This window comes from Catharus ustulatus, chromosome 7, assembly GCF_009819885.2.
Source record: "Catharus ustulatus isolate bCatUst1 chromosome 7, bCatUst1.pri.v2, whole genome shotgun sequence".
NCBI classification, from domain to species: Eukaryota; Metazoa; Chordata; class Aves; order Passeriformes; family Turdidae; genus Catharus; species Catharus ustulatus.
Window position 1 is genome coordinate 37,543,424 of NC_046227.1, and position 15,929 is coordinate 37,559,352.

General features: G+C 43.1%; 1 protein-coding gene across 2 annotated transcripts in view; it reads left to right on the plus strand.

Annotated features, from left to right (window-relative positions):
• The first annotated feature begins 8,447 nt into the window (after positions 1 to 8,447).
• Positions 8,448 to 15,929, plus strand: part of ACVR2A (activin A receptor type 2A) — a 47,690-nt gene continuing 40,208 nt past the window's right edge. For both annotated transcript variants that reach the window (XM_033064351.2, XM_033064352.2), the window contains exon 1: positions 8,448 to 10,205. In XM_033064351.2, coding sequence (XP_032920242.1) covers positions 10,151 to 10,205 — 55 coding nt within the window. In that variant the 5' untranslated portion in view covers positions 8,448 to 10,150. The remainder of the gene's footprint in view (positions 10,206 to 15,929) is intronic.

Below are 15,929 nucleotides of genomic sequence, written 5' to 3' on the forward strand. Positions count from 1 at the left end.
GCAAAATCAGTCCAGGGTCACACCCTGGGTTCTCTCCAAGGTGTGCCTTGGGAGTCAGGGCAGAAAAATATGACCATTAATCCTCTTGTAGAGTATAGTTCAAATTGCAATTCCTCAAGCCCTTTAAAAAGCAGCCCTTGCAACAAAAAAGCAGCTCCTGGTTTTCTTCACACACTTGTTGTGGTCTCAGCCCCAGGAAGGTGCAGAAATATTGGAGAGGCTGGGGAGGAGGTGAGTTCAGAAAGGAGTTTAGAGCTGATGTTTTTGGCCTCCTGGCTGGGCTGGATTTAACCCAAATCAGTTCCCCAATCAATTAAATGTGCAGCTGCAAGAACATTTGTGCAGGGCAGGGCAGCATCTCTGGCTTATGCTGGCTTAAAGTGTTTGTGGAAGTGTAACTGAAGAGCTGCTATAGTCTGACATTGCCAATAATCCACAAATGCCATTCCACAGCACAGGAATAGTTAAAGCATATAAATGGCCTGGCCATGTGCTTGGCAGTGGGGCCTGACAGAGGAGAGCTTAGAAATTGCTGTCACAGCTTGAAAATATCTGAGTTTTGAGGTAACTGCTTGTTCCAAGAGCAAGGACTGAACTTTGCTTCCCAGGCTGGTTGCATCACAGGGAGCTGGAGGAGAAATGTGCTGAGCAGAAATGTGCTGGCAGAGAGCTGGGACTCACCTGGGCCATGTCCCCACCTCCCTGAGCACAAGCTGTGCTGCCACCACAGGATCCTCTCCCAGCCTGACTCTGCCTCTTGCCTTCTCTTCATCAGCCACTCTGAAACCTCTCTGCTCCAAATCCCCATAGTGCAGAGAATCCAACTGAGGGAACAGCAGAAGCACCAGAATCCATCTGGAAATGACACTCCCATTTTTTTCTTTTAATATTTTATTATAATATCAACACAAGCCATGGACACTCTGACTGTTGTTTTGTATAATTTCACAAAATGTTGGACTGGACATGTGCAGATCCATATTTATTGTCTTAACATGGAAGCCCAAGCTCAGTACCTCAGTATATCCTGAACACTTTTTCTTCATAGAAATCCTACCATAATTCCAAATATTGAAGTTATTTATAATGGAAAATAATGTAATCACACTCTAGACAAACTTTTTAAAACTTCAGTGGAAAAGCACATCTTTATCTGGAACAAATCTCAAGTAGAATCTAATAACAATTTGTAATAATCTAATAATTAGGTTCTAAGTAGAATCTAAAAATAATCAAGTTATAATCTGGACCAGTAATGTAGAAGAAAAATTATGACAGATATATGTTATATATTGTGCTCATACCACTGAGTTTTTCTCAGATAATAGTTTTTATAGATAACAGCATGCTATGATTTTAAAATAAACTTTTTAAAAGGAAATTGCAATATTTTGAAGCTTGTTTGTTAAACATTTGGCAATAAATCTTCAATGCAGAACTGCCTCATATCTTAATGATAATGAAACTTGGAAACCAATATAGATTGGGACTATTGGTTGGAACAGGTCATTAAAATAGACAAATTAATCAAAAAGTAAAAAGCTGCCTGTTCCCTTTGACTTGGCTTAACCTGAGAACTCCCATGGAATGTCCATTAAACTTTACTAGGGATGTTGTCTGAGCTTCCCCAAATCTGAAAACTCAGCAAGGCCTCAGCAGTCAAACCTGGGGCATCCTTAACAAAAAGAAAAAAAAGTCAAACAAAGTAGTGCCCTGCACAATTCCAGAAGAAAACTTGATCTTTCAACCCAAATTGCAGCCAAACAACTGTTGCAGAGCAATAAGCCCCCAAACCCATGGGAATGTCTCTCCTGGGTGCTGTTTAAGCTTCCTTAATGCTCTTAATCCACCTTGATATTGAACTGCCAGACACTCTGGCACCCACCTTCCCCTTCCAAATAGCTGCTCAAGTGCTGGAGCCTTTTTTTCACTCAGTGTAGATCCTGACAGCTCTAGGACACAAATTAACCAAGTGTCCCCATGTGTTTGTGGCCTTCCACCTCTCTGCAAATGAAAACCTGTGGTGAACTTTGAGAAAAAGCAAATCATGTTTTGGTGCAGGTTAAAAACTGCAGGATCTGTGTGTGTGCCCTTCAGTTTCCCTGTCTCTCCACATGAAATAAAAATACTTTTCCCCTTGCAGCTTCATGAAAGTTAATTAGTTGATATTACTAAAACTGGGTGCATGCACTGTGTATCACTACAAAATTAGAAGTAATTTTCATTGCCTAAAGAATTTCAAGGGAAAAAAAAATTAAAATCAGAAAGGTTAATGCTGTGTACAAAACTTTCAAAGTAAATGGGGAAAAAAAGGTTAAATTTTGTTCATTTTCAAACAGCCTGAACTGAAAAAAACTTCTCACTCTAGGGAATAAACAGAATTTTGCCATCTCAGATATTAACATGATCTGTTCAATGTCTGAATTGGAATTATTATAAAATAATTTGCAGATGAATTAACTCCAAAACTATTCAGCAGTAGAGGCTGGAGCAGGATTCAGCTCCCCAGTGGCCTGAACAATGGGTGAGAGCGCCAGGCTGGTTGCAGAGGAAAAATTCTGGGTTTGAATTTCCAGGATTTAAAACCCCTGGAATGGCTCAGCCCATCCAACCTGTCAGAACACAATCACCAGAGAGAAATGTTCCAGCTGGATTGTCCTCATGAAAAAAAAAGTGGGTAGCTCTTAGGGGTTCCCTGAGAGACTTCCAAGCCTAGGAATTGTCCTTAAAAAGTGAATTAGGGCAAATTTGGGAGTTTTCCATACTTGTTCCTATGAAACCTGTGAGGTGCCAGATTTTCAGGAATTACAGCACTTGGGGAGAGGAATTATTTCTGTCACAGTGAGCAGGAACAAAGGGGTGCCTGAGCTGCTGCTGGCAGGATTACTTTAATGCTACTTAAATTCTGTGCAGAAATTATGAAATCCCTAAATCAGGGATTATGGGATCCAAAACACACTGGCTTGGAGCAATTCCCACCCATTGTCCCAGAGTCACACCTGTGACTTCATCAGGATTGCTGCTCCATTCCCACAGAGCTGCCTCCAACCAAGGCTCCAGGTAACAGCAGGAGCAGCAGCAGCTCCATTTCTTTGAAGGAATTGGGCCTCAAATCAAATTTCAATCATTTTCCTTTCCTGCTTGTGCCATGCCATGTGTTTGTAAGGGTTAATTCTACACAGCAATATAAATTATAAAATCATTACCAGCTTGTCCATTATCATGGATCTTCACTTTCCATTTGTAAAATTCCAAATGGTAAATTTTCAAATGCAATACTCATAGATTATTTGATAAATATTGACCCCCTGATACCATCCTTGCCTGAATTAAGGACATTGTGAGGCCTCAACTTCTTGGCATTTTGGCAAAACCAGTAACTAATATCTGAGTCCCAGCATCCTCCCATCCATCTGAACCTTCCAGAATTCCACTTCCCATTATTATTCTGTAACCACACTGCAGGAAACTTTATTATTATCTGTTGAACCAAAAACTGGCATTCTTCATTTGTCTTCCCCAGCACTCATCTTCTCTGTGACATCAATCTGAACCAAAAAAGTATTTCCAGGAATGTTCTCCTCACTGAGGTTTTAAATTACACCAAAGTATCAGGCAGCTCTCCTGATCCCACCCTTCAGAAAGCTTCTAGGATATTTTGAATGACACCAGAAGTAATTACAGCTATTCATGTGTTTGTATTTCAAAACAAGCAGAAGTCATATTGACACAATAATTCTAAAGAGCACACAATTGAATACTCTCAAGATCTGACAATCTCTCCACACTTGGCCACTTCACACTCCTACTTCTTATGACTATTTAATTACAAATTGTTGGTCTAAAATATTTAAATCTTCATCAACAAATATATGTACAAAGCCTTTCAAAGGCAGTGCAAAAGATCTTTAAAATCTGCTATCACTGTCAGGACGCTGCAGCAAAAAAACAACAAACACTTGTCACATATTTTAAGAATCCTTCAAAAATAACGTTGAAAACATGACAATGTTGCAGAACTTTTGCATTCTGTGATGAACACAGAGTCAGTTTATAGCTGAGTATATAAATTGTGGTGTATTCTGAGAAGGAAAATCTTAACACAGACCTGGAGAACGTCATTTTCATAGCACACAGTGGGATTTTAGGAATTCAGCTTGGACTCTTCATGGCACTCACAAAAAAAAAAAAAAAAAAAAAAAAAAAAAAAAGTTCTACAGTACAAATGAGGACTAGAGAAAAACAGCCAGAAAATGCAATTTTGCTGTGAAATATGGATGAAAACATAGGTGATAAAACACTGTGACACAAGAAGGTGTCCCTAAGAAACAAGGGTGTCTGAAAGCAAACAGAAGTTCCAGTGGATGGTCTCTTCTGACTCTGCAAATCCCAGAAAGAAACATCCAGGAAAACAGGTCAGGTAGTTTGGAATCCCTGCTTTAGGGAAGCAACAGTCTGGATAACAGGTCAAAAAGGAAAAATAACCCTTGGTTTAAACTTAATGAAGTTTGTATCAAACTTAAATTTTGTAATATTTTGTATCTTTCTTTTTAAACTTGAGGTGGGGAAAAATCCCTGCTGGTGTGGGGTTTGCAAGCTCCAGGTGTTTAATTGAAAGGGAATTTGTTACACACACAATCTCACCACAAAAACAACTTTACAGAGCACATCCAGGCCAAATCCTGGCACTGCTCATTGAATAAAATCATTCCACTTTGGCCCAGCAACAAAACAGGGCTGTGATTTCAGCCTGCATTGGAATTTGTGGATTCAACAGCTGCATCTAAAATTTATAAGTTTGATTTAAAACATTAATGGTCACCTATGTTGCCCCAACCCAAAAAAAAGCATTGCAGAGGCAAGTTTTGGATTGCATTTCAATTCATCAGCAGCACTGAAATGGTTTATTAATTCCACACTCTCTCATGTTTTCAAGTTGTGCTACTCATATAACTGTAAAGTACCTCAATAGTTTTGGAACAGAGTAAAAAGTGCAAAATAAGGAATTATTTTGTAGGAAATTTATTATCTCTCCACAGCAAGAAAACTGACAATTTGTATTAAAACTCTTTTTATAATATGATGAGTTTCACATAAGTCATGCATATGAAAGTAAAAATATTTTAAGGCAGTTATTTTTATTTACCTTTTCTAAAATAAAATCATTTAGGCTGTGATCCAGCACTGTTTTCCCAAAGGAAAGTGAAGCTGGCTGCTAAAGAGGGCAGCCCTGGGAGAGATTCATTTCTTGCCATTTTGCTCCTTTTTTTCATTTAGTTATGTAAGGACAGTGCCTGAATGGGGTCCTCTCTTCCTGCAGAGTTTCAAAGGGGGAATGACTTAGACCACAAGGAAAGATGAAAGAGATAATGACAAGGATTCTCTCTGTTGGTGCCACTCCTGATGTTATAAACCCCATGGTTCCCATTCTGCATTTAGAAATGCTTCTCTAGGTGTTGTGAATGAGTTCTGCACAGAAACTCCTCTCCTACCACCTTGGGTTTTGTGTTGGTTCACTGCTAAGAGTGGGAATGGCAAAGGCACAGCTGAAATCCTCAATTCCTAGCAGTGCTCCAGAGAGAAAAATGAGACATTGCTGGGTTTTAACTCTCCTCATTATTCTCTAGAAGGAAAAGTTATATTTGTGCTGCCTCTAGGCAAAGTCCCCATCCCACATGAACAAAAGACTGAAGCTAAGATCACATCCATTTCATCTCCTCCTGCTCTCCACAGATGCTTAAGTCCCTGACACTGTGTCTTCAGTGCTCATATGTCACAGTAAATGATTCATTAAAAATGCAGAGACAGATTGATCTTGGAAGGGGGGAAAAAAAAAAGGGATCTGGAGTTTAAAGGCGAAAGGAAAATAAAAATGAGGAGCCAAAAGGTGAAAAAGGGAAACACCCCCAAAATTCACATGAGAAAGACATTTAAAAATAAAGAGGAGACAGCAACTGTGCTGACATTTAATGTGTCTGCTTGGGATAAAACTCATCCTTTTACTAGCAATAAAACAACAGCCTAGCCCAAAGCCCTTGAAGCATTTTGCTTCAAGTGCCTCATAAAAATGCTTGGCAATTTCTCCTAAGGTCTGTACAATATCTACACCAAACTACCCCTTTTTTTTCTCTTTTTTTTGGTAGTGTAATTAAATGGGAGCAGCTGGGAGAGCTCTCTGACCCCAGCCACCAACACCCATCCTAATTCCCAGACCCCTGACCATGCTGAAAAGTGGGAAGGGAAAGGCAGGAATGAGCTGTGCTTGTGATTGCTGTGGTGCTGATAAACAGGTGATTGACAAGAGAAACCCCAGAGAATGAGTGTGTTTGTAATAGTTCCTGGATGGCCAGAAGGATTTGCTCAGCCAGAGGAATCCTGCAAGCAAAAACCAACGCCAGCCTAAGGATAAAAAGCTCCTTGAGTAAGAGACATCACATCCGTGCAAATTTTCTTACATAGGTGCCACATTTCTTCTATTTTTATCAAAAACAATTGGTAAAATACAAATATGGACCATAATTTACATTCTTTCAGCAAAATAAAGAAACCCAACAACTTAGCCAGATCCCCGCAATGGGAAGTACACATATAAATATATATATTCACACACACAGCAGCAATATTTTTAGCTATGATTTCCTACTCATGTGGCAACATGACCAGCGTTGTGAAGAAGCTGAGCCAAGTGAAAACACAACCTGCAGAACAGGTCACCTTTAAATATTCTGCTATTGAAGAATATTAAAACCTCCAGATTAAGTAGGAGTGTTGTAACACTTAACATTAATTAACGCTTGTAAATCATTCTGAAATACTTGGATAAAAGATGGCATAAAAGGTGTTGCCACATGTCTTGATGCTTCTAGATGTGCACAAGCCCTGACATCTTATTTTGTGTTTGGGATGTTTCAAATCATAAAAAAAAAATATGGTCAGTGGATGGATTTAATGCTGGGAAGTGTTGGGACACGACAGAGAAGCACAAAGGATGTCTCATTAGGAATTCAAGCAGACATCTCAATGTAAAAAACTGAAATAGATCCATTTTTTGGATCTTGGTGGGTCACAGGTCTAGTTACTGATCTGTGAGTTAGAGCTTGGCAATGTTACTAAGCCTTGACTTGGCTGTATATTCATATTAAAAACCCTTAGTCCATGCCACCAAACAGTTTTAAAAGGAACCTGAAATCACTTAATACTTATCTGGGCTGGTAACAGCATAACCAGTTCTCAGAAAACTTGGTACTTGTTGCTTGTGCAATTATAGGTGTTTATAGAATACAGAAATTAAAGGCCAGCACTAAAGCACTTGTGCTTTCCCACATGGATCTCCAGATCTGAGAGCCATGTCTTCCTTTTTATCCAGAGACAAGAGATGTATTTTATGGCATTCATTATTAACAAATTTAAAAAAAAAAAAAAAGGGTGTAAGGAGTGACAGCAAACTCATGAAGGAGCAGAGCTAATTAATAATTAATTACCTGGACATGACACACTGAGGAGGCACAGCCAGATGTTAATGTTGCATCTCACCTGGAGCTGAGGCCATGAACACACTCCAGGTGCCTTCCAGAACCTCTGGGAGCCTACCAGAAACACGGAGAGAACAGCACAGAGTCACGGGGCAATGGGAATGGATTCAAGCTTAAAACAGAGCAGCTTTCACTTAGCTGGGATATTGGGAAGGAATTGTCCGTGTGAGGGAGGGGAGAGTGCAGAGTGCCCAGAAAAGCTGGGGCTGCTCCTGGATCCATGGAAGTGTCCAAGGCCAGGCTGGATGGGGCTTGGAGCAGCCTGGCACAGTGGAAGGAATCTCTAATAAATGAGTTTCCAGGTCCCTTCCAACCCAAATCATTCTGTGACTGACTCTGTGCTGTAACAGCAGAGATGCTCCTGAACAACGTGCCCACAGCAGAGAGCACACCACAGCTCTCAGCTGGATACCTGCAGGACATTTTCAGGGACGGTTTCAGGCTGTGGTGGGAATGAAGGGGAAGACCAGGCCAACATTTGACCCCAGAGGCAGCGCCCCAGCCTCACACCGCGGTGCCCACGTTACACCGCCGTGACCCCTCCCAGCCAGCTCCCACCGCGTGGCTGCCGGCACTGCTTTGCCTCCATCACCTCAGCCTGGGAGCACAGCACAGGCCCCCAAACACCTCAAAGGAGCCCCGCGAAGGGGAATTACCCACACCGGGGGAGCCGGGGCGGAGCGGGGCGAGGGCGCCTGAGGGGCCGCGCCCTGAGGGGCGGGAAGGGCGGGCGGGAGCGCGCCCGTGAGGCGGCGCGCGCGGGCCGCGAGGGGCGGGGCCAGCGTGGGGGAGCGCGCTCCGCCCCGCCGCCGATAGGAGGGGCGAGCGGGGGTGGGCGGGGCTAAACTGCAAACCCCGCGTTGTGATTGGGTGGCGCGGCTGTCAATCCGGGGCGGCCGCCGCGGCCGTGGGGAAGGAGGGGGAGGCGGAGAGGAAACAAAAACAATCGCCCGGGCGCCGCCATCTTGGGCCGGTTCTCTACACGCCACACGGGTGAATGGGTAGATATGAGATTACCACGGGGGAGCAGCGGCAGCAGGGCACCGAGGGCTGTTCCGCGCTGCCAGCGACACTCGGCGGGCTCTAGGCACGGCCGCCGCCGCCCGGAGAGAATCCCCCGGCTCGGCCTTTTCGCCTCGCCAGCCCCTAAGCTGCACTGCTGGAGGGACAAAGTTGGGCTGAGCCGCGCTGCCTCCGCCGCCCGGGAGACCGGAGAGTTGAGCCGGGGTCAGAGTTAGGGGAGAGGGTGAGGAGGGGATCGCGCCCCGCTCCGACGTGTGGGAGGCGCGGGGAGAAGGCTCTGCCTCCCCGCCCCTGCCGTCTCCTGCTGCTCGCTCCTAGGAGGAAAAGAAAAAAGAGGAGGAAAAAAAAAAAAAAAAAAAGCGAAGAAGGCAAGAACTGGATCGAGCTCGGAGGGGTGGATTTTGTGGAGTCTCCGTGTGAGCAGCGGCGGGGCGGCGAGGAGGAGATGTGTCGGTGAGGAGGGAGAGGAGCGAGGATCCATCCAGGAGCCGAGAGGAGCCTGGCTCCATCCAGCCTCCATCCAGGCACAGCCGCCTCCCTTCCAAAGAAGCCCAGCTCTCCTGGAAGCACGGCAGCCAGCAAGGATCTGCCACAAAGAACATACCACCCTCCTCCCCAGCGCCTGGATACTGCATTTTAAATTTTTAATTTTTTTTTTTTTTTGTACCCCCCCGTTCCCCAGCCACTCTTGTGTGTTTAAATACCAAATATAGCCTCTCGCGGGGGGAGGGGATGGAAATCTCCTAGAAGAATTGGAAATCTTGCTGGGATTCGGGAGTGCTGGTGCTGGAGAAGGGCGGTGAAGAAGGGGGGATGCACTGCCCTCGCTGCCTGGCCAAGGACTAGAGATTTGCCACTTCCCGGGAAGCCCGAAGGTTTGTTTGTTCCCAGACTGTTGTTTCCTTTTCCCTCTCCTGGGCTACGCTAAATCCCTCAGCATTTATTCAAGAAAACCCACGTGTAGCTGGTGGCTGGTTTTTTAAGGCAGTTTTTCATCGACAAACTGACAAAAACTTCCTCTCTTCGGCCCGAGGTTTGGAACTGGAATGGAGCTGCTTTTCTCCCAAACACTACACGGGGTGTGAAGGGGGAGGCAGGACGGAAAGATCGCCTTGGACTGATCCCGATCCCCGATCCGACCCCCGACACTCGCACCCACGAGGGATGATCCTTCACGGCGCCTGATGTGGAAAACACTTGGAGACTCAGAGACTTCGTCGTGCTCAGCAGCTTAATCGTTGACTTATTTTGGTTTTGTTTTGTTTTTTTTTTTAAAGTGGATTCGTAGCATTACTTTTATGAATTGAATTTTGCCACCGTTTGTACAGAAGCCAAATGACACGTGTGTTTTGAAACACTGTTCCAAATATATTTATCCCTCCCTCAACCCGGATTCTCTCTAGAAAGAGCCGCGGGGAGGTCGTCAGTGTCTAAACAAACCTGATTTTTAGTATTTTATGAACACTACTCGCTGCAGAAATGTTGCTATAAATTGCTTTATAAAGGTTCAGCAAGAAGGGAGATTTTTTTCCAGCTTGCAGGACCCAGAAAACTGGATACTTAAAGTAACTTAAATGTTTTAACAGCATTGGAAAATGGGAGCTGCTACTAAGTTGGCGTTCGCTGTTTTTCTTATCTCTTGTTCATCAGGTAAGTGAATGTTCTGGATTTGTCACTTGAAACGGAGAGCTTTGGGGTCAGCACTTGAAAACTTGGGCTGGCTCTGTATGAATGAGAAGAAATCTTTTTTTTTCAGGTGGCAAATGTTTGTGGATGGCAGCGACTGTAAAGGCAGGAGCTGCTTTGGTGTTTATTCTTAAAAATATATATAATGTGAGCACTCGAAACGCTCAGAACACTTGGGTTTCAGCTCAATTGTGCGGAATAAATGTGGAGACATAACCACCTAGTGTCACATAAGTAACCTGGCAGCGCAGTTATCGGTGTTGGGTGCTGGTTTTAAAGAAGAATTACCCAGCTGAAATGCTCTTTCCTTCAGTTTGATCTCTGTTAGCCCGCACTATTCCCTGCTGAATAGCGACCTTCGTTAATGCTTCATTAAATTAGAATAGGTGAAGCTCTGAAGGGCTGAGCTCGTCCTTTGGTGATAGCGAGGGGCGTGTGCGTGCAGAGATGTACCAACAGAATCGGGGTGAAAAGCCGGAATTTCAGCTTCTAAAGAATAATTTGTAACCCTTTGCCTTTTGCTGTTCGTTATGTCACTGCCTTGTAGAGCAGGAAAAAAAATATCGCCTAATTTTCTCTTTAAAACAGCAGAATTTGAGTTCAAACGAGCTCTGATCCTGGTGTGAGGAGTTCCCCACGCTCTTCCAGGAGGAAAATTGTTATGGCAGCAACCAGTGGTTGGGCAACTGTTGGTCCATTTGTGCTCGGAGCTCCGGCAGTCTCACAAAAACCCCTTTAGGAGCTGTGTGAGGCTCTAATCCGAGTTTACAAGCCAGCCTGGCACTCCGTGGCCGCGTTTGGAACGTGTATTTAGTGCTCCGTGCAGATTTTTAGCATCCTTGCTAAAACACTTGTTTATCGGGCTAAAAGCTCCCAGCCAAGTGCTCAGCCTCAGAGAAGGGGGTAATGAGATCCCTGTAAGGATGCCTTTTAAATTCCCAGCCTTAGGAGCCGGTGGATTTTGCTGAAGAGGCCGTTTTGCTGTGGTTAGTAAATGGATAAGTCTCGCCTTGTGTCTGTAGTGCTATCGATCCGCGCTGTGTGCGCTAAATGTGCTGTGAAATGGCGAGCGCTGCCAGCGAGAAACCCAAAAACCCTGCCCTGCTACCCAGGGAAACGGCACAGCGGCTTAAGGACAGCCACAAGGTTCTTCAGGAGCTTTCCTTTTTATTCCTCTTTTGAAACAAAACGGGATTTCTGACAGCTCTTGCCTTGCAGCAGAGACGTGTGTGTGTCGTCTTTTCCTGATGCCTGATTTTTCAGCTCAGCAGCGTTCCTCTTAATTCAGCAATATGTTTTGTAGGGAAACTTTTTTCCCCCTCTCACTAACAGTTTCTGAGAGACTTGCTGCCATCTGCTCTCCATGTCTGTCTCTCTTCCCCGTCCACCTCTAAGATCTTTTTGCCTAGAGCACAGAATAGTGGTTTTTATTGACATTACCTATCACACTTAATAGAAGAGCAGCTAAGCAGTAAAGAACGTCTTTTTCTTTAGCATTTCTCGTCCGGGTTGTCCTTGGTAAGGTGAAAAGAATGTTTCTCTTGCCTGTGAAGAATTAATCTTGGCTAAATGAGCAGGAAACTGCCTGCAATCCGGGCTGCTTCTCATGTTAATGACATTGTTTTGGTGGTTATGCCAGCATTACACATTAAGTGTTCCGGTACTTAACAATTATTATACTATTTTCTACTCCCATCAGAACTGCAGCCACTCTGAAATTTTAGGCGAGTCTAAAAATAAATAAATTCAACAGTAAACTGTTGGGTTTGTGATCAGAGCTACAAGATTATATAAGATTTTAAGCTTGAAGTTTTTATGAGTAGTGTTTTTCTTAACTGACTTCAGTTTAAAACCCTGCCTGATGAATTGGTTCTAACATCAGCAGCAGCAGAACTTTCTTTTCCAGTCTTTAATGTGAAAATCAGTATGTCAAGGCTCTGTATTTCAGAATATTGGCAATGGTTGAGAAAATCCTGGAGTTCAGGTGTGGAGATGCCTCTCTCTGGTGTGCAGCTCCAGCTCCTCACGGGCTGTTACAGCAACTGGGGGTTAGGTTTGCTGTATTTGTTCATTTATTTTTAAATACAGCTATTTTCTGCAGATGTTTACATGGCCAGTTAATACCGGGGTTCTTTTAATAGGTGAAAATGTTGTGGTTTTATTCTGCGTGGTGGGTGTGGAAGTGCTCTTCAGGTTCAAAGCGATTTATTTTATTATCTGTAAACTGCTCTATGAAATCCTGTAAATGTACTGCGAATGGACAGGAATTTCCAGTGAGTTTAATCATCTTTGTTAGGAGAGTGAAAATATTTCCCTGATCTGACTGAGATATTTGAAAAAGAGCATCTGTGTTGTTATTAGGCTTTAAAATATTTGTAGATGCTTGGATAAAAGTGGGTGTAGGTTTGTACCCATCTGTAGGAACTCCAGAGGCTGAGATGAATGCACATTAACTAAACAAGAAAACAAAGTGCCCGGGTCAAGGTTCTCCGTGTGCCCTCTAATACACTTCTTAGATAAACCTGGCTGCATGTTTGATTTCAGAAGATCCTGAAGGAATAATAAAACACTTCAGAACAAGCTTCCCGTGCCTCTGCTGTAGGTGAGGCAAGATTTTAGGGGAGCTTCACAAGAAAACTTGTGACTAAAACAGCTCCTTCATCAAAGAAGGCTCTTTCCAGATATTATCTGAGTGCTCCCCTCCCCCAGGGAAGTGTGGTTTTGTGATTGCTGAGCTACACTTCAGAACATTTCAGGAACAGAGAATGGGCACTTTCATAATTTTCTGAAGTTTTCGAAACACAGCACCCCGTGCAGCTGAAAGTGTGGGAGATGCTGAAGTAGTGGATTTTCTTCAGCCATAATCTTAGTTTAAAATCTCATCGTTCCTTTTATTACTCATAAACTCCTCATTTCCCAACTCATCTCTTCTGAGATACCTGCTCTAGCTTTGGTACATGGGTGGTCCCTCATCAAAGTCTTTCTGCAGTCTCCTACAGGGAACAAGACCTGGATTTTTTTAGAACTGAAGCTAAAATAAAGCTAAAAATCACCTAAACAAAAGGAACAGAATCAGGAAAGTGTTGCTCCCCTCTTTCTCCTATTGCCAGATCATTCCCAAGCTCAGGTCTTGAGTAATTTAGCTGAAGGTACTGGCATGTCAAAGATCCTTTGTAGTGCTTTCACTGCATGGAGGATGTTTTATTCTCTGATTTTTAATTTATCATTCTCCTGTCTCACAGCGATTATTATCAGAGAAATTATTTTTTAAATTGTATCTTTTTCCCCCCTAAAAAAAAAAAGTCTATCAAGAGCTGTAAAACCTGCTTTCCATGCTGTGACTGTAGAAGCTGAATGGTTTGGTGTCCTGAAGGAATTGAGGGGGGACATGAGACTTTTTTCTTTCATTTTACTTCTGTAATGTGTTTTTTTTTATTTTCGGGGATTTTTTGTTTTGTTGTTTTTTGTTGGTTCTTTTTTTTAAACTGTCTTTTCATTATGAACTTGGTAACCCTTGAAAATCCTGCCACAGCTTTGGGAGCATTTGTGAAATTGTTTCTGCTGCTGTGTTCCCTGCGAGCTGTCCATGATTGTGGTTGGACTCTAATCACTTTATTCACTTTATTGCAGGGCAATAAACCACTTCAGAATTAGTACTGCTTTTAAAGTAAAGATTCCTTTATTTTATCAGAGGGCACAAGTTTTTATATTAAATGTATTACCTCTGGACACTCCTGATGTTGCTGTTGGAAGCAGAACTTGTTCCATTAAATAAACTTACTTAATAATTTTTTCAAGCACAGACTGAGTTATGGAGAGGTTGATATTCTAAATTATTACAACTCAAAAATCTGTCAACTATTTCTAAGTAATCTGTTAGTACTTAACAGTTACCCTAAATCTTCTGGGCTCTGAAAAGAGCTGTAATTGTGCTAATGCACCATCAGAACATGTGAGCATTCTGGTGGAACTCTGCTTCCCAAACATTTCTGGAGAGATGCTGCTGTCATGAGTTTATTTGCATCTCTACCCTTCACACACGAGGCTTTGCTGAAGAAAAAGCTGAAATAAGTTTGTTTGCATATGCTGGGTGTGAGTTGAGGGACAGGTGTTCCCTGTGAGGGAAAAGCTCTTTTCTGCAAGAAGAGAAGTAGTTTTCAGCTGGGTCTAATGGAGAATATTTGACTTTTCCCATTCCCACCTTTCTGAAATTTGGGGGTAAAATCCCTTAGGTGATGAGTTTGGCTGAATAGCAAATGAGGACAGATAAATACTTTTTTTTTCTTTTTTATTTAACCATAGACATTATTTTTTTCATATCATTAGTTCTAAGGAAGGGAAAAAATAACAGCACCTCGAATATTTATCATTCCTATTCATTCTACATTTTCTTCCAACCTTCTCCACTTATAGTTTTTCCAGGCTGTAAAAAGAGAGAAGTTGACAAGGAAGCTGATTGTGGAAGAGGTTTCTTGCTGTAGGAGAGCTGCATTTCCACCACTTAATTAGCTGAAAGCAGCTTAATGCAAATGCCTTCTTGAGCTGGTTGGTAGCATCCATGAGCTGTTAGCTCTCTGATGTTCCTGAAAATGAGAACTCCATAAAAAGATCAAGAAAACTGTGGATTTTACAGCCAAGTTCTTGTGTGATGAAATCTTAATGTGTTTTTGTTGCCTTGGTGCTTAGAATTCGGCACATCTTATTTCCTGTTGTTTCCATATGGAATTGAAGTGATGTTGGATGCCAGTGACTTTGTGTGGCATCTCTTGTCTTCTCTCCCTGCGCTGTCTGTGTGGTGGTGGAGGGGTTTTTTCTTAGAAACAGTTTGTGACTACTGTGCCAAACAGCAGAGCATATTTAGGCTTAATCCCCCAGAAAATGAATATTTACTGCCATGTTGTTTATGTTGCATATCTCTGTGGCCAGGAATCCCAAATGTACATTGGATACATCAGATCCTTCAGTTGTGATGCAAAGAGAGCAGGGAAAGGTTTTTCCATTGCATAGTTATCGTCATGGTTTCACAATAATTTAATTCTTGATGGGGAAAGCCGACATTTATGGTTTTCTTCAGGATTTCCTAGTTCAAGCTGTAACTGGGAACAAGAAAAACAGAAAAATCACTTACAAACTGGAGACATGAACTCTTTGGTGATGTGGTGAGAGGTAGGGAAGCTTTTGTGGGAACACTGCTTGTTCCTGCAGCTGGAGGTGCTGTTGGGATGGGATCAGCTCTGGCTGGGAGGTGGAGGTGAGGTCCTGTGGTGACAGCTGGGTGCACAAAATCAGGTTTTTTCTCAAGTAGTTCAGAGGAACAATGTGCCTCACTCTCCCAGCTCCCGTTCCAACTCTCTCAGATTAATGAATGCCTTTCCAGCAGGCAGTCAGAGGAGGATGAGCAGGATGGAGCCTTTACCTCTGTGCTCCTGGGACTTTGTTTGGGAGGTTTTCCTAACGAGCTGTGCTGGGATTCCTGCATGGACAGAGTGAGCAAGGGACACACTTGCATTGTGTTGGTGCCAGCAGAGCTCTGAGCAGTGGCTGTGTCACCCCAAATCCTGGTGGCAGCAACACTGTGGGGTTGGGTTTGGTTTGGAAGGGAAATTAAGTATTTCCAAATTCTAAAAGCACCTTGTGAAAGGCTTGGTAATTTAGTGTTGTGCTGGTGTTTCTGGTTGAAGTGGTGCA